This window comes from Aspergillus luchuensis, chromosome 2 (assembly GCF_016861625.1).
Source record: "Aspergillus luchuensis IFO 4308 DNA, chromosome 2, nearly complete sequence".
In the NCBI taxonomy this organism is placed as follows: Eukaryota; Fungi; Ascomycota; class Eurotiomycetes; order Eurotiales; family Aspergillaceae; genus Aspergillus; species Aspergillus luchuensis.
This window is the reverse complement of record NC_054850.1, coordinates 3,028,646-3,048,286: the sequence shown is the minus strand read 5'-3', so window position 1 is coordinate 3,048,286 and position 19,641 is coordinate 3,028,646. Positions and strand designations below refer to the sequence as shown.

Genomic DNA, 19,641 nt, shown 5'->3' with positions numbered 1-19,641 from the left:
GCTTTTTCCCTTTTTTTATTTTTATTTTTATTTTTCTCTTTGTCACCTATTCTCCAGACAAGCTCGGCGGGTTGAAAGTACAGAACCAGTCAATCAATTCACCAGGAATGGCGTCTGTCAGGCCGTCGTCTGGGTCAAGCGCCCCGCCAATGTCCGGGAGGGTCTGGATTTACTCTGAAACAGGAGAAGCTGGAATTGCGGGATCAGCAGAGACACGGCAAGACTGGCTTGAACAATAATAATAATGTCAACAGGCTGAAGCTGAAAAAGAAGAAAAAACGAGAGACTATTGATACCCACCACCGACAGGAGAAAGCAACAGAACCTGGGAAATGAGTTCGTTGAAAGTGACGAGGTGTGACGGGCAACGCACATTGCTTTCTGATTGGACCTTGTGAAGCGCGCGGCTTGCAGCAATTGAGGGGAACCGTTCATAGTCGGAGATGCAGGAGGAGTTGCAGCCCATAGGAAGACAGCAATGCAACGGATTAGCGAGCATTGGTCTCCATAACGGCGTCGCGAGGGTGTAAACTGCAGGAGCCTCTACGGAATACTTCATACATCAAAGTGGGTTCCATTCAACGGGTCCATCGCGATCTGCTCCGATGATCTGGTGCCTGAGGCACTCTACATCTTCCAACCCAAAAAGATAGTCTTCAATCATCACATATTCTGGGAGAAGAATCTGTACACCGTATCTTACATATTTCTCTATTTTTCTCTCTCTACGTCTATGTGTATCTGATCAAACAGTCATCTTATGCAGCATGGTTCCAAACCACCTCCAACACCTCCACCTCCTCAGCTGTCACCTCATGCACATAAACCTGCCTCACTCGATCCTTCTCCTGCACTACATCTCTCATCCGAAATGAGATCTTCTTTTCATCCTTGCGGCGTAATGGTCCCAGACTGTAGGTAAACGGGTTCGGACCAGTATACTGGCTAGCATTCCAGGTCTGCTCCATGGCCAAGGGATCGTCTGACACGGTCGAATACTTGATCACGGAGAACCCATTGACAAGATACCACTCATCTTGTAAGAGCCACCTGTGGAGCAAACACTCCTCGCCACAGATGCTGGACGCCTTGCTGAGAGCCGCCATATCAGCCTGGAACCAAGACTTCCAATGATGCACCGAGAGAGGCTGAGCCCGCCCAGCCTCGTAAAATCCCGACGCATCTCCCCGGAGATCCAGCTGGAAAAGATCTCGCTCCCAGGAGAGCTTAGTATTCGTGTGCTTATAGATGCACTGCGAGAGCATGTGGTCACCACCCCCTTTGAATACGTAGCATTCATCGAACCACGGCTGGAGTTGCTCGAGAAGCGGAATGGATAGGAAGATCCCTGCACCACCGTATGCCATGTAGCCACTACTGTACATCTGCTGCAAATCCTCCGTCACAGCACCGACATACTGGGGCATTGAGGCATCGTAGGTGGCCAACCGATCCACCAGCCGGGTCATTGACGGGAAGAACGTATCATCATCCATCATAACCACCCACTGAGTGGACTTATTCTTGTGCTTGTACAAGTACTGCACCAGATAGAAGTATCGATCCAAGCGCTCGTTATCTTCCTCGACGATGGTAAGCCGGATTCCCAGCGCCTGCGCCCGTCTCTCAGCCTCCTTCTTTTGTCCCCCGCTATCCACCACAGCCAAGATCTGCGCATTGGTTCCCGCAGCCCAATGCGCAAACGCATCCAGGGAGTCAATCAAGCGATCAATCGATGTAGAAAGGCCGAATATGATATGAGATGCGTCCGGGGGTGCACTGGGCTGAGGCCCCTCGATGGTCACGGTGGCAGTACATTTTTCCGGCGACAGATTCTCTCGATGGGCTTCGGTGTCTAGGTGTACGGTGCGAAACTTCGGAAAGCGCGTGCTCAGGGTATCCGCATAACCAGTGAAGTTTTCCGTAGGTGTCACGGCTATCTCGAGCCTAGCATATTGTACTGTGGCGGTACTGGAGTATTGACGGAGCAGATCGAGATCCACAAAGCAAGGATTGGTGTCATCGGGTGAAGCTAGGGAAGGACTGGACTCGAGATCGGGAATTGGAGCAACATAGCTAGGTCTGGAGTAGAAGAATAGTATGAAGCCTGCGGAGAAAAAGGCCGCCGCGATGATTAGTGCCGACGCCCTTGATTGGCGCCATGACCGACGGTGCAACGGCGGAGCCATCATGGATCAGTCATGACGGTGATGCGATTGAGTCTTCCCGTACGCGAGATTGTGTGCACCACAAGGATCATCCTCACCCCGGTCAGAAAGGGCGTGATTCAGTCCTCAGGGAGTGGAAGTTGGGTTGGGAAGAAGTAAAACGTGGTACATCAAGTCCGAACAGTCTGGCTCGCGTTTCGGGAATGGACGGTCGGACATCCGAAACGCAATCGGCGGCCAGCCCTTGGGGCCGGACTTTACCCCCTTTCTTAGGAGATCAATTGCTTCTCAAGTGAAAATAATTCATGGATTGAGGCTCAGTTAACAATCAACAGCTAGCTCTAACGCCCTTGCAATTCTAAACAATATCCTCTGCCGCCATATACGTGAACTTTTATCCCAAAGGCTATAGATACTCAATCACCGTAGAAACACAGCATCACGCAGCGCTGGCTTCATCTTAATCTCCTGGTCTAATCACTCATCTCTGCCCACATCGCCTCTTATGCGATCTAGTATCTAAATCATGGTATATTGACACGTAGATCTCGTAGCACGTAATTCAGAACCCGCGGGGCAAACGATCAGATGCAAGAAAAATGATGTTCCGCTTAGAGAGCGTTGACCAGTCTCCGCTCCTTTCTCAGGGCCCGGAGCTTCTCGCGGACCTCGTCGAGAGGAATCATTACGCCCTGTTTCTGGGTGGCAGGGTCATCACGGTTACGGATGTTGACCGTACGGCTCTCCTTTTCGGAAGCGCCAACAACTATTCCAGGTTATCAGCGCAGGTCCAAGAGAAGCAGGGATTCAGATGTTACTTACCGAAGATGAAGTTGTATTGTTGAAGCTGTCCAGTGCGGATCTTCTTCTGCATGGTGTTGCCGCTGAGGTCGATGTCCACGTTCAGCTTATCGCCGCGGAGAATCGTCTGCAACTCCTCAACGTAGTCGTTGACAGCAGGCATGACAGGCACGATTAGGATCTGACGAGGGCTGATCCAGAAAGGCCACTTGCCACCGAAGTGCTCGATCAAAATTCCAAGGAAACGCTCAAAACTGCCGATGATAGCACGGTGGATGACAACCGGGCGAGCACGGCCAGGACCAGGCTCGTTGGGCTTGGCCTCGCCCTCCTTAGCGGCATCAGCAGAAGCCTTCTCGTTGCTCATGTACTCGAGCTTGAAGTTGATGGGAGCCTGGTAATCAAGCTGGATGGTGGCACACTGGAACTCTCGCTTGAGGGCGTCAGCGATGGTAATATCGATCTTCGGACCGTAGAAGGCACCATCACCCTCGTCGATGGTCCAGTCATTGCCCTTGAACTTGGTCATGGCCGCCTTGAGCTGCTCCTCTGCGTAGTTCCAGGTCTCGAGCTCACCAAGATACTTCTCAGGCCGGGTTGAGAGCTTCAGCTTGAAGGTGAAGCCGAAAAGGCCGTAGATGGACTGCAGGAAGTCGAACAGACCCTCGATTTCAGACGTGATCTTTGCAGTGTTAGCTTCGGATGATTCAAAAGGGTGCGATCCCGATCGTGAAAACTCACCTGGTCTTGGGTACAGAAGATGTGAGTGTCATCCTGCTGGAACTTGCGAACACGGGTGAGACCGCTCAGGGCTCCGGATGCCTCGTTTCTGTGCAGGACACCAAAGTCCGCGATTCTCAGAGGAAGCTCTCTGTAACTTCTCTCGCGGTGGCCGAAGAGCACAAAGTGACCGGGGCAGTTCATAGGCTTGAGAGCCCACTCCCTCTTCTCGACATCAAGCTTGAACATGTCATCCTTGTAGTGAGCCCAGTGACCAGAGGTCTTCCAGATGCCGACATCATACATGTTGGGGGTCTGAACCTCCTGGTAGCCGCGCTTACGGTACTCGGAGCGCAGTAGGGATTGGAGGGCGTTGAAGATCTTGGTACCGTTGGGCAGAAGGAAAGGGCATCCTGGAGAAACCTCGTCGAAGAAGAACAGCTCTTGCTCCTTACCGATCTTAACGTGGTTGCGCTTCTCAGCCTCCTCCAAGAACTTCAGGTGCTCTGACATCTGCTTCTTATCGGGGAAAGCAACACCGCGGATACGCTGCAGAGAGTCGTTGGACTGGTCACCGAGGAAATAGGCGGAAGAGTTCTTTCAAGTGTCAGCCGAATATTTGTGAGGCATAGATTCACTATAATACACACCTGCATGATCTTGAAGGTCTTGACCTTGCCGGTGCTCTGGATATGGGGACCTCTGCACAGGTCGACCAAGGTACCACACCGGTAGACAGTGCTCTTCTCTCCGGTGACAAGCTTGTCGATGTAGTGCAGCTTGTACTTGCTGTACGCGAACATCTTCTTGAGGTTCTCCTTCGTAACCTCCAGTCTATCGAAACTCTGCTTCTCCTTGAAGATGCGGTTGGCGTGGCGATCCAACAACGGCCAATCGGTCTCTCTGACGACGCGGCTATTTCACTATCAGTATAACTCTTCCGCATTGTCTCACCCAAACTTACTTGTCCGGCATGGCCATGTCATAGAAGAAACCCTGGGGCGTGGGAGGACCGTGGGACAGAAGACACCCATATTCGCATTCACAAGCCTCACCCAGACAGTGAGCGCTAGAGTGCCAGAAAACCTCCCTACCCTCGGGGTGATCGAAGGGGACATAAGAAACGGTGCAATCTCCCTCAAGCGGACGGCTCAGATCCCACAGTTCCTTTCCAACCCTCGCGAGAACAACATTGGCGCTCAACTCTTTGGGCACGTTCTTCAGAAGCTGTGCGGGGGTGGTCTCCCAGGCGTTTGCGGTGACATCGATGGAGTTTCCGTCGCCAAGCTCGAGGTTGACCTTGATTTCGGGGTGGGGCTTGTTCTTGAGTTCCTCGAGGTATTGTTGCCAGAGTTCTTCGAAGAAGTTGTTACGTTCAACAATGAAATCGGGGAGCCCGTCACCTGGCGCATTCGAAGGTTAAAAGAGGGGTTTGGGAAGCGTATGGCGGGGCAGGCAGTGGCTCACCAGCAGGTTTGGCGTCGGCCGCCGGCCGGGCGGGAAGGTCCTTTGCGCCTTCAGAAGACATTTTGTATCCAGAAGCGTCTGAAGAACGACCTGGGAGTTTTAGACCTGGGGAAGAGGGGCAGGGCCAGCAACGATGTCTGACTCACTATCTCTAAGGAATCGGACGATCATGAAACGCAAATCGACAGTGAGGGACCGAAGGCGGTGAGTCACGTGACAGAAAACTGCCCTTGCGGCTAGCGACACTTTACCGTTTCGAGCTTCCCACCATTGAAAACTTCTCCGGACTCCGAGATCCAGGTCGACCGCATCAACAGCAATTAAACATGTCTTTCCGTGGAGGCCGTGGCGGTTTCGGTGGCCGTGGAGGTGAGCTCAAGCAACATTAGAGGTCGATCGCAGTGCTGGGTATGAGCTAACGAAAATTTCGTCGGATAGGTCGCGGAGGTTTCCAGCAACCTCTCGGTCCCCCTGCCCAAGTTCTGGGTAATTATACGCCAAAATGCGATTGGAGTGTTTGGGACTAACGCGGAATAACTAGAGATGGGAACTGTCATGCATTCTTGCGAAGGCGAGATGGTTTGCGAATCCATCAACCCCAAGATTCCTTACTTCAACGCCCCCATCTACCTCGAGAACAAGGTATGCTCGACTCAGTTGCTCTCCGCAAATTCGCGATGCGCTAACGCAATTCTTCAATAGACCCCTATCGGCAAGGTCGATGAAGTCCTGGGCCCTATCAACCAGGTCTACTTCACCATCAAGCCCCAGGAAGGAATTGTCGCGACCTCCTTCAAGCCTGGTGACAAGGTCTACATTGGTGGCGACAAGCTCCTTCCCTTGGAGAAGTATGTTGCATACTGTTGTTGATCTTGATAAAAACATGTCTAACTTTGCAAAACTAGGTTCCTTCCCAAGCCCAAGCCCGCTCCCGGTATGATATCGCTCGCTTCGCGCAACAATTCTATGTGCTTGATCCTAACCAGAATACAGGTGCTGCAAAGCCCAAGAGAGCTGGCGGTGGTGCCAGAGGCGGTCCCATGCGCGGTGGCCGTGGTGGTGGCCGTGGTGGCCCCATGCGTGGTGGTCGCGGCGGCGCTCCCAGAGGACGTGGTGGTCCCCGGGGTGGTGGCTTCCGTGGTGGTGGCGGTGGTGGTTTCGGCGGTGGTTTCTCGAGGGGTGGTGGCAGAGGAGGACCTCGTGGTGGAGGCTTCCGCGGACGGTAGACAGTCTCTGTCTTGCCTGGTAGTACTGTCTTCTTACGGCGTTATGGGAAACGGGAGCTTTTACAGGAATTTATTTGTCTCTATATTCTTGTGCATCCTAGGAAAAATTTGCTGCTTCTCTGTACGCAGAGGCTGTCGTGAATCTCAGCCATCCAATTCATGTATTGCTACGATCGATTATGCGGAATATTGTTCTTTCATTATTTGTTTCCGGTCTTCGAAGAAGCCATAAAATGCCTATATGACTGGATGGCAAATGTGGCGCAGTAAACTTTTTCAGCGATGGTTTAGAGTGGCTAGTGTCCGTCCGTGTGTGGCGCATGACAACACCGCCTTGCAATGACGTCTGGCCACGCTTGTGCCGTAGAATCTGTGCGCCTGTCAACACTTCTGAAGACAGCTGCCTAGTACCATTGCATCATTTCTTTCCTATCCCCGCAACCTGTTCTCGAATATATCCAACGTATACCACTACTTCGATTGTTTGTCCCGCGAGAATCTTCCTTTTCGTCAAATTCATCTGAGCATGTCTCGCAGAGTTTCTGCCATGCCGTCAAATACTTCCACGACTAGCGGTGTTCCACCTGCGGGTGACGGTGGTGAGCCTGCATCCCTGCGACAAGATCCTGAAAGCTTGGGAAGCTAAATGGTAGCAGCTCAAGAAAAGCAAAAGATGCTTCTCTCTTCCGAAACAGGTCACTTTAGCATGATCAGGTCAGCCATTCGGAGTTCGTTGCTTTGAATTCGACCACTTCACTTACACAATTACGCACATCAGGGCTCTGCATCTTGCTGATCTGGTAACTGAACTCAATGGTAATATACCAGATCCTCCCTCAGACGTGTTCATATCCTGAAATATCCATTCGCTGACACCCATCATAGGATTCTGTGGAGGCAAGCACAAATTTTCTCCTTCCTTCGAGCCCGAGGACCCGGAACTAACCGCCCATAAACAGTGATGTCCGTCTTCTCCTCGATGCGTTACTGTCTTGGTGACCCTCGCGATTTTGGCGCAATTTGGGCTGCTCTGATATTTATGCCTTTTGGACTGTTCTTCGACTTCATGGATGGACGAATTGCTAGGTGGAGGAAGAAGTCGTCACTCATGGGACAAGAACTCGATTCACTGGCCGATTTGGTATGGTCCCCTACTTCACTTGTCACGCGGTTTTTTCGCTTATTGTTCGTTTTCTCTGTTCTAGATTTCCTTCGGAATGGCACCTGCCGCAGCAGCTTTTGCGCTCGGAATGCGCACCAGCCTCGACCACCTGCTCCTCTCCTTCTTTGTTCTGTGCGGCCTGACACGATTGGCCCGGTTCAACGTGACTGTTGCTGTTCTGCCGAAAGACAAGTCCGGAAAGTCGAAGTACTTTGAGGGCACCCCCATCCCGACAACATTGTCGATTACCTTTTTCCTGGCCTATTGTGTCTCAAAAGACTGGGTACTGGAGGATCTCCCCCTTGGCCTTGTAGCCCAGGGCACAGCGTTCGAATTCCACCCGCTGGTATTACTGTTTGTTTTGCACGGCTGCCTTATGGTCAGCAAAACGCTGCATATCCCTAAGCCTTAAATGCAGGGAGAACCGAACGGGCAATCAGGCACTTGTCCGGATCAGGATTCCCAAATGTGATAGAGACGTTTTTTTACGAGCAATATACACCACGGGAGACCGGATAATAGGGAAAGAAAAAAGTATGGTACGATGTATCTGTGGAAGATAACGCAGTTGTCACAGAAATGAAAATAAATTGCATATGTTGCATAGTGTCTTGTCCTTCGTCTTCAGCAAGTATCGGGGTTGGTATTTGTATACAGGATATTATCTACCTCTAGCTTATTGCAATGACGATACCTTATAGGTTCATAGTATGGCGATCCTTGTTATGTCATCGTGCAGCAGCTACGGAATGTTTCTTGCTTTGTCCCAAATACTGAGCATGTTCCGAAGATCAAGACCCTCTAAACAGATAGGTAAGACACAACCATGATACTGTTATAGATTGTTTTGGAAAGACCTATCAAGTGTGCGAATGGTTGTAGCATTGGATGTTCACTTCATGGCCAAGTACATGCTCAGATTCATGCAGGAAACATCACTCAAGTACATACTCGTAGAGGACATAACGGTGCAGCTTGCAACAAGCTCCAAAGTAGGAATCCGAAGCCCAATGAACTGATCATCCATCCACATCCGATATTCATGTAATCGATGTGTCATATAATCGACTTAAAAGATACCACATGACCTACCAGATATGGAGGGAAGGCCAATGCACGCCGAGTCCGAAATCATGGGGGGAACCGTCCCTCTCGTGTTGATAAACAGATCAGGAAGTTAGACGATGGAGCCGATGGCCACTCAAGCCCTCTATGGAGGTTCTAGCCTGCCAACTTCGACCTACTTATATTACAGAACAAGATGTCTTAGAACTCCCCTACGCTCTCAATGATCAGCAAGATACATGATCATCATGAACCTTTCCTTACCATCCCACCAAGCAGCAAAGTGAAGAAGCAAAAGAAATGGAAGTCAGTCAGTCACCAAGACCAACCCTACCTCACCCGAGTCAGTCATGGTCACACACACACACTCACTCAAAAACCAAGTGAGACCCTTGAGGCTATCGTTACCAGGTCAAGTTCCCCAATGATCCATCCGCGTGTTCCCTCAGCCAACCCAGTTAATTATTATTGTGTATCTAGAGCCGAGATTTCCCTTTTCTTGGCAAAGCAATAGAAAATCCTGCGCTATTGTCTCTTGCGCGTTCACGATTGGGTCTATCATTGACGGAACTTTTAAAAATGGAAACCCCGGGAGAGACATCGTGGATCCTGGTGACACGTTCTAGACCCCCTCGGTCAGGGTTTCACTTTGAGTTGGAGCCTTTTTCTACTGGGTCGCTTTGACTCACTCATTTTGCTTGCTTGCTCGCTCACCGTCTCTGGCTAAATGGTAGGACCTCTTGGTAGTCGGAGGTGGGTGGTATCCGGTGAGGCCGAGAAAAGTGTTAAGTGGTGAATTGCCGGCAGTGCCGGTGATCTTCTTTCCTTTGCCCTGCGGATGGATGGATGGATGGGGTTGTGGTGTTGATAGTTTCTATTCCTACAATATTATTCCTCGTCATTTACTACTAGTAGGTGGGAATTGGTCTTTGTTTTGCTTGCTTTTTTTTTCCCTCTTTTTTTTTTTCTTGCTCTTACCTTTATCCTTTCCCGGTGTATCCGTACTATTTTGGGAGTGCTGACAATAGGTGGATGGTGTTCGAGTAAGTAGTCGAGCCTTGCCAGTGCAAGCCAGTGAAGTGGAAATCTACAGCCATCGCAGCATAGACAGACAGACCCTACACGACAGACAACTTCGGAGAATGCTAAATTTCAGATACCCGTTCCTACTAGGCCTGGAATGATGGAAAAAGAACGGACGATAAGCTTATTCGGCATGTGAAGAAGGATTGCTGCTGCTGCTGCTGCTGCTCCATACTTCTAGAATTCCTCCCATGGGCCCGCGGGAAACGGAACAGTTGATCGTGCATGTTCGTTCCCATCTTCAAAATAAAACTTGTGGGTATGTAATTGGTGGCGAAAGATCAAGCATCTTCCTTCCACGCGCGCTCTAAAGGAGTAAGAGGAAAAAGTAAAAGCAAGATGCACGATGTAACGGGACATGTGTCTACTTTCCTGTAGAATGGGCGGCAAGATGTCGCCGGTTGTTTCCTATTGAACATAGTAAGTAGTCTCCGACCGGAGGAGTCGTCATCAGTTGCACTTCCCCATTGCCCATCAATCAATTAACCTCCTGCAACTGGATCAGCCCATTACAATTTATCAGCAACTGAATTTCATGGTCGTCGAGAAAGCGCCGTGATTCCAATTGCCTGCATAGAGTCTTGCAGATATACGCGTCAAGGGGGGTGGGAGCGGAGAATCCTTGCGTAGATACTACTACTCAAGCGGTGTTTACATACGTAGTATACAACACTTACTAACTACTTTATTCTTTCTTATTTTTTTTTACGGGGCGCAGGCTGCACTTCTGCAGGGGTTCCAAAGGTCCCACTATCTACCGCGCGCCCACCGCACCCCGGAAACGACCCGACCGTCTTGAACCATCGGAACCATTCCAGTCGCAGGTTGGTAATGATGCAAGAGGATCTCCCTCAACCGAAACAGTGATGTGGCAAATGAAGCTCTGATACGTAGAGCATAAGTGCGTTGTGTCGCGTTGTAAATCGCTACCCACTATTGAGTATTGACTGCTTCAACGGTAAAGCCAAGCACGAGGTAACTCGAACTCTTTTTTTCCTGACTCGAAAGAGGAGAAGGGCCCGCCGGTCGCTAACTAGATTACTATTAACCAACAAACTGGAAGCACTCGAGTCCGTGACGGCGTGCATAGCTTCCCCCAAGCAGCGATATCCCATTGGGTAGACCATGCGGATCAAGGATCAAAAAGGATTAGTTTGGATGCTCTCAGCGACTGTTGGAATTGCGATGCGATGATGGGCCCCAGAGTTTGGGCGGTTAATCGAGGCCCCTGACCAGTGACATCCTCCGCCGTTCGTCCTTGAGGTGTGTGTCGGCTCCAAAATTTGGGGCAGAAGGCACACACTCCTCACTACTGAACGGTTGTATCTGATGCTACTAGTAGACGCGTAGTTGGTTTACGTTCTTGTGTCTCGAGATGGATGACGCAACGATTCAGAGTCCGAACACATTATTGACGCCAGAACCAATTCCATTACCTAGTGGTTTGGCTGGACATCTCCTTACAAGTAAGTGGGCAGGGGAAAACTTCGCGCTGCCCGTCATGCAGTCATGCAAGGATCGGTACAAATGAAACCTCGTACAACTCATCATTAGTCAGTCGAATTTGGAAAAAGTCCATCGTGGAGCAGGCGTTTCTATCGACATTCAATGGCTGGTGCCAGCACCCGAGCAGCAGCAGCAGCGTTGTTACTACTTGCTGAGTTTGGACGGGTGAGTTTGCGCGAGGCTTGTGTCCTCGTAACAGAGGGCATCAGTGCCCGAGGTCGTACCGAGGATCTTTACTATTTATAAACCTCGAGTTGCTTCTTCCAATTTTGGTCGTTTTCCAATTCTTTATGTTTTTTTTTTTTTTTTCCAGTTGGGTACGTGTATTTGTCTTGCCGGAGGTGCCGATGAATAATAATGATCGTAAGGGACAGACAGATGTTCAGTAGGGAAGATGCATGGAATGTTGAAGTAGCCATATGGAGATTACATGAAGGTAAAGGGAAAGGAAAATATTCTCGCCAACTAGATCACAAGATGCTGGTATGTGCCTAGTATGTATGAGTCGCACATTTCATGCCTTTCGAGTTCCGACCGCGGCATCAGACGGAAGGAAGGAAAGTATGTTATGGAGGAGTTGAGACGAAGGGTAAAAATCCCCCCAAAAACGCCTGAGCATGTGCCTATTTTCTTCCCATCCCCCCTCTTTGTATGGGTAAATATACAGCGCCGCCACCAGTCATCATGCCCGCCCACCCCATGACCGGGTGGATTGGGGAGGGGGGGATGAATTAGTTAGTGCATGCCAGCAGCAGCTTCAATTGTAATTGTGCCGCCCGTGTGGCCCAGAATGGAAAGGGATGAGCCCTACCCCTGGACGGGTCTGCTGATGTAATATGATTCAAGAGATATGATTGGATATAAGGGACAGGTACGCGGGACATGGTAAATTACCGCCCTGCACATCCAGGGTCAGGTCCCGTCGGGGAACCACCAACAAGAGAACCGCGTCTGGATTCACGCCCTGCCATTGGGGGAGAAGGCAGGGAATGGATGGGAATGATGCTCCTCCTCACGCTTTGTTTTGTCCCTTTTTTTTTTCGACCGTCCCAGTAGGAGAAACTTTAGTACGCGGGCGAACTCAGCAGTCACTAACTAACTAACTAACTACCTGGTGCTGCAGACAGGCAGGCACACACAGGCCCCCCTCTCTTCCCTTCTCCTCTTGTCTCTGACGGAGGTACACAGTAATACTACTTACTTACTTACTAGTACTAGTTCACCCGTCAGTGCGTCGCTTAATGCTTTCCCAGTCCAATCCTCCGCCTCTGCAGTAGTCACCCTGTTGTGTCCCAGGAAGGAGTCTGTCAATCGTTTCTGTCGCCTTCCCCTTCCCTGACCCTCTTTTCTCTTTCCTGCTTTCAACCCAGTCGCTCTTTTTGGCCTTCTATTAGGACATTATTGTTTTTGTGCAATTTTTATTATTCCTATTTTCATTGGATTTTCATTTTTCCAACTCTTCATACTACTACTCTCGCTTCTTCAGAACTGTTGTGGCCCCTAGGTCGAGCTTCTATTATCTGGATAACTCGGATTCATCTCGAAGGGCCATAATAGAATCTCCCCTGTTGCCGTGGGTGCGAATTTACCCTTGGCCGATTTCCCTTCCTGAACCGCCCGTTCAGGCACGCTCATTAAACTCTTCCCGACAGAAAGGGGTGCTTGAAACGACCGGTCCAAAGGGCCCTTCCCCGCCAGGGACCGCTTACCCCCAGGACAGACACCACACTCTTTCATCGCTATCTTTACTCTAATCCTCACCTACTACCATCCTCTGACCCTCTACTGTCGGTCTATACCCCGACCAGTTCTCCACGTCAAGGCCTGGTCCCATCTACGTCACTCGTCCTCAACGTCGGCCCTTGCAAGCAAACTATCCGGACTCTTCCACTACTCCGGAGGACCGTCGCGACACGTCCAGCTCGAGGACATAGGAGTGAGAAAAGACCACCAGGACTATCAACTTTGAAAGTGGCTCTGAGAGGTTCAAAGGGTTACGCAGGTCGTCCCTTATTCTTCGATCAACCTCCCTCGCTGTATCTTTGAGGTCACTTCTCGCCAAACTCAACCAACCCTTACCCCTTGGGATCCTTTCTTACGTCGACCATGTACCACACCACGAAATCATTCACGATGCGGTCGGCTCTTGCAGCCTCAGCCCTTCTCCTATCCATCAGTCTGCCTGCAACATATGCCTATACCGAGGAATACAATGGCTGTTACTCCGACTCGACGCCACTGAAAGATCAGGGAACCTATACATATCAAAGTGATGGATACTGTCAGAAGCTGTGTTTGAAGGACAACTACTCGGTCTTTGCCCTGCATAACGGACAGGACTGTCTCTGCGGTAACCTGCTACCTGCCTCGTCAGCAAAGGTTGATGACAGCAAGTGTAATACCGCATGTGCCGGCTGGCCTTCTGTGGACTGTATGTTTTCCGGTTTTGGGCCTCAGATGGCACATCTGCTAACGGTGACAATATAGGCGGTGGCAGCAATACTTATTCCGTCTACCTTACTGGCATTGAGAATGACGTCGACCATTATTCCGCCTCGAGCACAAGTACCTCCAGCAGCGACAGCGAAACGTCTACATCATCGATCCAAGAAGCCCATGTCGTCACTAGCTCTGGCACCACACAAACCGTGTATGCAACGTCCGGGACCGATGCGAGCGCATCTGCAACTGCCGAGGGTGCCACTGAAGCTTCAAAGAAGAAGAGCTCAAGTGCCAACACTGCTGCCATTGCAGCAGGCGTTGTCGTGGGTGTCGTAGGAGCTTGTGCTCTTGCTGGCGCTGGCTTCTTCCTGTGGCGCTTCAAGAACCGCAAGTCGCAATACCGTCGTAGTGTTGGTGTGGACAACTATGGCAAACCGATGTCCCAGCACTCCATGTCGGATTCCCGCTTCGATGGTGATTTCATGGCGCAGCGCCGTCAGAGCAATGGCAGCATCGATGATGATCAAGACTTCTCTCGTCGCATCCTCCAGGTGGGCTTATTTGAACGTGGACAGAGATGAAGAGTTCCAGCTAACAGGTACTAGGTGACTAACCCCGATCGACGCTAGAAGGGATGCGATCGCCAGCTTCCCATGGACAGCGCCATTTGTGGACCAACATCCTATCTGTGCATGTCTTTTAACGATAGAGCCATGCCCTGCCAGATATCCTCCTTCTACCTTACACAACCTTCGCTTGTCACCATAAATTCACCCTTCACGACAGCTATCCTTTCCCTCCTTTTTCTATTCCTGCTGGACTATACAGCGACCTTGCAATACCATTGCACGTTTGCAGATAGGATATGATGACCCCTTCAGCCACTGGCTATGAAAAGCACATTCGCTCCATACGTGTGGTATGTGCCGCCCGTGGCGGATAGCAACCCTGCAGGAGCGTTGTTGAGAAAGCCGACCGTGACTTTAACTTTGGTGAGGGCTTTCGGCTCTTCAGAAACACCCAAGTCACTAGCCATTGATGATGGTTATATTTTCGACTTGGCGTTCTCTATCTCATCAAAGGGCTTCTCAAGGTCAAGACTCGACGAGTCGGGCTGAGGTATATCAGTTCAGGATCTCATTTTTGATAAGGCGTTATTTGAAGTGGGCTGTATTCTAGTCGATTACCCTCGTGGACAGCATTTATTTTCCCAAATTTTTTTGTTATTGAGCCGAGAACCCCCCAATTGTTGTATTTCTGCGATGCTTGTTTCTATGGCGGTGGGCCGCGCGTGCTTGTCATGGGTACTACATACAGTAGCCTTGACTGGAAGATTGTAAGTAATGTGACGGACAGCCCTGTAGTTAATGTGAGGATGAATGTGTACCATGTGCTTGATGCATTGATTATCAGTCAATCATCTTGTAGCTGTAATATATGTTTATTTCTCCTCATGCAATGACCACATAGACCTCGGGGTTTGGTAGCGTGATGACGATGAATAATGATATTTCTTTCCCCAGGTAGACAGCCATATGATCGCGTCCGACACTATATATTGTTATCGCCAATCATATAATTGGTGTTTTATCCGAGTTGATGTGGTTGAACTTGTTACTTAGTATAGTAGTAACTTTGGTAGTAACTATCCGGACACTAGTAGTACCACAAATATATATTGAACTGCACCTTCACTACCTACTCTCGTACCACAGAACAACTACTACTAGCCATTTCTCTCTTTAAAAACAATACTCTTGATAACTATACATCACCTACGCCAACGGTAACATCATCTACCATATATCTATGTATGACCACGAAGACACGATGTTCAATAGTACTATTAATCCCTGCATGGAGTCAAATAAAATAGTTCGGGGATACAAGTATGACCTGCTGAAAATACTTCCCAGATTTGGGTTCATGAGGGAGGAATTGAAGTTCACAGTTGCTGATCTTTGTTTGTTCTTGTGTTAGTATGTGAGTTCATTGTCCCTCTAAGTAATCACAAAGTAACTACTACTAATTGCTCCCTCCATGAGAGTTTTCTAGTTGACTTTTTGGGGGGGAAGGTGATGATTCCATAGTACTATATATATATATATATATATATATATATATATATACGCATACCACTATCTACGTGCTACCGCCAGCGCTAGTAGTCATATACTATATCAATAAGGAATTTATAGTTATCACGTCTAATATTGATATCAATAGGCGTTAGTATGATCATTAGTCAAGAAGATCAGGTACTACGTTGGTTGGTGGTGTATCCAGTCGGTTTTTCTTGGAGCGGGTGTACTTCGCTTATAATGATCGTGTGAATAGTACAAGTGTTTGGGATAAGATTCTCAGAAAGCAGCAGCAGCAGCAGCAGCAGCAGCAGCAGCAGTAATTCATTCAATGCATGGGTATGTTATTCACACGACTCATACAGAGTATAGAGGAGGACCATTATAGGTGTTCTTTCTGAGTACTACGTGGATTAGTCGTCGAGGTTAATAGGTAGGATCTGGTTTGGATTGGAGCATGATATATGATAGTTCGGATGAGTAGTAATACGTGGTTTGAGAAGTCTATCTACGTTTTAAGATAGTAGGAGCAAGAGTGATATCAGAATATGATGATGTGTTTCTGGCTAAGTAGCTTTCTGTATTTTGTCTATAAGGTGGGAGAGAGTGTCTTCTTGATGCAGTGTGATTGCTTTGATGGATGTAAACACTGCTTTTGATATTGTCGATGAAATATTCATTCGGAACATGAAAGGACAATGGTTGTGTACGTCACTTACTAGAGGGGAACAAAGAGCCGACCAACAGGATTGCGCGGCCCCGAGTTCTTAGGAATGCGGGGAGAGGCAGTCTGTTCCGCAAGCAAGTTTGGTGCACTTCTTTGTCTGGATATTCTCCGACTTAGCAACTTCTTCTTCACTGCACTTCACCTTGAGGTCCTCTGCATGTCTTCTTGACGAGATACACCGCAAGTGGTGTATGTACTTTTCATATATATTCCTACCCGCACATACCTGTATAGGAAGGAGACGAAAGGCCTATGGCAGTTATGTCTCGCAGGAACAACATGAATACGAAAAGGGATGTCAATGTCAGTCTGCAGCAGCCCCTGAACGAGTCGGAGTCGGAGCCGGACCGGGCACCGAAAAAATCGAGACTAGAATTCAGCTCCAACGATGGCGATGATAAGCGCAATGGTCTGGACCAGTTCGTGGCCTATCCTATCCACAAGGTCAATCGGCTCCTGGAGCCTGGACCCATTTTGCTTGTGGCGACCGGCTCCATAGCCCACAAGACGCACAACATAATGACAATGGGTTTCCACATGATGATCCAGCACGAAGGACCAACACTTGTCGGTGCCTGCATTGGGCCGTGGGACAAGAGCTATGATAACTTGAAGAAGACGGGCGAATGCGTGCTCGCCATTCCTGCAGTGGAGATGTTGGAGAAGGCCGTTGATATCGGCAACTGCAGTGGGGAAGATGTCAACAAGTGGGTGAATTTTGGAATAACCCCGGTCCCAGCTCCTGATCCTGCATCTGCAGATGGGTTGTGGGATAGAAAAGGGGGTGAGGAAGGGAGAGCACGGGCGCCTTTGGTTGGAGGGAAGGATGTTATAGCCAACATTCAGTGTATGGTTGAGGACCGAGCGTTGGTGGCAAGGTACAATCTGTGGGTGCTGAAGGTGACTGGAGCATGGATCAATAGAGACATGGATCTAGAGTATGGCCAGGGAAGCAGAGACCCAGCAGATGACGACGATCGTGTTGGTGGTGGCAAACGAAGGAAGAGGGAAATGAAGATGGCTCACCATCGCGGAGATGGCCGGTTCGTGATTGACGGAAAGGAAGTCGATTTGAGAGATAGGATGGTCAAGTGGAAGGAATTCCAGGATTAGGCTCGTCAGGGGCAAGATCTGTGTTGTGATCCGCTCATCCATGACCTGCAGCTCGATGTAACAGGATTGCAGTATGCTGAATCGTCTCATACAAGGTATGCACACAATTCTGCCATTGTTTTGGTAAGCAGATGGTAGGGTTTAGAGGCACCGAGACAGTTGTGACAAAAGCCCTTGCCTAGTGCATCCTAGTCTGCACAGCTGACATCTTTGCCCTGTTGATAGTGTCATGCTTAAATTGCGATTGCAGGATCTGTGAACGAGTCAGCGGTGAACAGCAACCCAACATGTTGGTTCTGGTTGGTGCCTGTTGGTGGCTGTTCCTGCTACATTGCCCGCATGAAAGTTGGTTACAGTGGTGGAATACCGATAGTCCATGTGGAGGAGTAGCGATGTCTCAGCAGAAGTGAATGGGGAAGGAACCATACTGGCATGTATCTGTCGAATGACGGCTATGATACACAAGGCGGAATCACCATACTAGTTCGAACAGCGCTCTTCTTCTCGCGTGAAAAGATTATCTGGAATCTTCTAGGGGCAAAGATGCCTCGTGGCAAGTGACCCCGCTGTCTTGCGATCCCTGTCGTATCGAAGTACTGCATGATCGCCGTCGTGCTCACCAGGGGGTGGCTCCGCAGCCAGCACACGTGTAGATGGATGAAACACTCCTGACTGCCATGCAGAAGACTGGGTCCGGGTCGGGGTGCCCGGCATATTAATCCGGGCGCAGTTAATTTGTTCTGCGCACATCATTAGTCGTCGGGTAAAGCCATTGTCTGAAGGATTTCTTAGATCATTTGGACTAGTGTTCCCTCGCTAGCAGGGTATTCGTTCCTTCGTGGTTAAGCCCGTAATGAAAGTGAGCGGCACAGAGCTGCGTGGGAGGGACGACACTGCTAGCTTGGTCTGGTAAGGTGATTCTTCACAAGCTGGTTGTCAAAAAGGTCCTTGATAGTTCGGAGGGAGAACAGGCATATCTGGACCCTGGACAGACCGGCTCATGCTGACACGCAAGGGCCATTTCCAACTGCTCGAGGAAATGCTAGTCTAGCAACTATCGGCTCGCAAACCCATTGACACTTCAGGATACTGTAGCGACTCGCAGTAAGCCGGATGTGGCAGGAGTGAGATCAGACCATGTGGATATCACCCTATCCAGAGCGCATGGCACCCCTGTCATGGCGCAAAGTAACAGGCCTCGTGGCTCTGTTACCTGTAACAATAGTACAGACTAGGTTGCAGTAGGTTGCGAACTAAAAGCCTGCATGAAGATGTACCTCTCCCAAAGTAGTATCCAACGTAAAGCGTAGGCTGACGTGTGGAATGTTCGACGCAGCACGGAAGCTGCTTCTTCACCAATGACCGCTAGAAGGGTTGTACGGCCGATCACATTTTCCTGGTCTCCAGGTGACTAGGTTACACCGTGTCGAGCTCAGCGCCGGTCATCATTCGCTACTAGGGCCCTTGCTAGCAGGGGGCCATGCTGACAGGGGCTACTATGACAGAGAGACGTTATTTTCCGGTTTTGGTATTAGCTCGAGCCTACTATAGGAGTCAGCGAAGAGCTTTAGAAATAATGGAACATATGGAGAAGAACACAAACAATAGCTGGCTACTCATTGGAAGGATCAGAAGCACTAATGTATTCACCATATTATCTTCGATAGAGGATAGATTAAGACTTGATGTTGATGCTCGTGCAACTGTGGCGGCTTGTGTGGAACAGACACCGGAAGGGCCGTTCCGCCCTTTGACAAGCCCAACTGGCCTGAGTCCTTCTGGTCAACACATACGGCGTGTGTGGTGTCGATCGCGGACATCTTCGGCATACGTGCCCTGTCGGATTTTCCGGTCCTCGGCACCCTGGAGGTGGAACTGATGAGGCTGATTCGTCTGTTCGTGTATGAAAGTCTAGGGTAGGTCTATGGGGGGGACAACCAAGCCCACCTCGATAGACGAACTCGAAAAGACTGCTTGGCAGTGGGTAATAGACAGCCTCTTAAAATCTCTGTTAAGGACGGGAATATGGCGGGGACTCCGTCACGGCGTAGCCGTCTACTCATCTAATGCTAATTAGTCA

The 19,641-nt window shown here is 49.7% G+C and overlaps 7 protein-coding genes across 7 annotated transcripts; 4 read left to right on the top strand and 3 right to left on the bottom strand.

Annotated features, from left to right (window-relative positions):
* Positions 1-117: 117 nt before the first annotated feature.
* On the bottom strand, positions 118-435 carry AKAW2_20999S (uncharacterized protein; the record flags this gene model as incomplete). The annotated part of the gene is made up of 1 exon (XM_041685775.1): positions 118-435. The coding sequence occupies one exon, from the start codon at positions 433-435 to the stop codon at positions 118-120; it is 318 nt and encodes a 105-aa protein (XP_041539825.1).
* Positions 436-758: 323 nt separating this feature from the next.
* AKAW2_20998S (glycosyltransferase family 31 protein) lies at positions 759-2,192 on the bottom strand (the record flags this gene model as incomplete). Its single annotated transcript, XM_041685774.1, has 1 exon — positions 759-2,192. The coding sequence occupies one exon, from the start codon at positions 2,190-2,192 to the stop codon at positions 759-761; it is 1,434 nt and encodes a 477-aa protein (XP_041539824.1).
* Positions 2,193-2,779: 587 nt separating this feature from the next.
* Positions 2,780-5,217, bottom strand: THS1 (threonine--tRNA ligase THS1; the record flags this gene model as incomplete). Its single annotated transcript, XM_041685773.1, has 6 exons — positions 2,780-2,934; positions 2,991-3,651; positions 3,711-4,286; positions 4,340-4,604; positions 4,654-5,092; positions 5,157-5,217. 6 exons carry the CDS (start codon positions 5,215-5,217, stop codon positions 2,780-2,782), a joined length of 2,157 nt encoding a protein of 718 aa, XP_041539823.1.
* Positions 5,218-5,482: 265 nt separating this feature from the next.
* On the top strand, positions 5,483-6,382 carry GAR1_1 (H/ACA ribonucleoprotein complex subunit GAR1/NAF1; the record flags this gene model as incomplete). Its single annotated transcript, XM_041685772.1, has 6 exons — positions 5,483-5,525; positions 5,595-5,642; positions 5,698-5,798; positions 5,859-6,004; positions 6,062-6,090; positions 6,150-6,382. The coding sequence occupies 6 exons, from the start codon at positions 5,483-5,485 to the stop codon at positions 6,380-6,382; spliced, it is 600 nt and encodes a 199-aa protein (XP_041539822.1).
* A 961-nt stretch (positions 6,383-7,343) lies between these two features.
* Positions 7,344-7,956, top strand: CHO1 (CDP-diacylglycerol-serine O-phosphatidyltransferase; the record flags this gene model as incomplete). The annotated part of the gene is made up of 2 exons (XM_041685771.1): positions 7,344-7,523; positions 7,588-7,956. 2 exons carry the CDS (start codon positions 7,344-7,346, stop codon positions 7,954-7,956), a joined length of 549 nt encoding a protein of 182 aa, XP_041539821.1.
* A 5,348-nt stretch (positions 7,957-13,304) lies between these two features.
* On the top strand, positions 13,305-14,269 carry AKAW2_20994A (uncharacterized protein; the record flags this gene model as incomplete). The annotated part of the gene is made up of 3 exons (XM_041685770.1): positions 13,305-13,629; positions 13,686-14,191; positions 14,246-14,269. 3 exons carry the CDS (start codon positions 13,305-13,307, stop codon positions 14,267-14,269), a joined length of 855 nt encoding a protein of 284 aa, XP_041539820.1.
* A 2,458-nt stretch (positions 14,270-16,727) lies between these two features.
* AKAW2_20993A (flavin reductase family protein) lies at positions 16,728-17,561 on the top strand (the record flags this gene model as incomplete). The annotated part of the gene is made up of 1 exon (XM_041685767.1): positions 16,728-17,561. One exon carries the CDS (start codon positions 16,728-16,730, stop codon positions 17,559-17,561), a length of 834 nt encoding a protein of 277 aa, XP_041539819.1.
* Between the last annotated feature and the right edge of the window lie 2,080 nt (positions 17,562-19,641).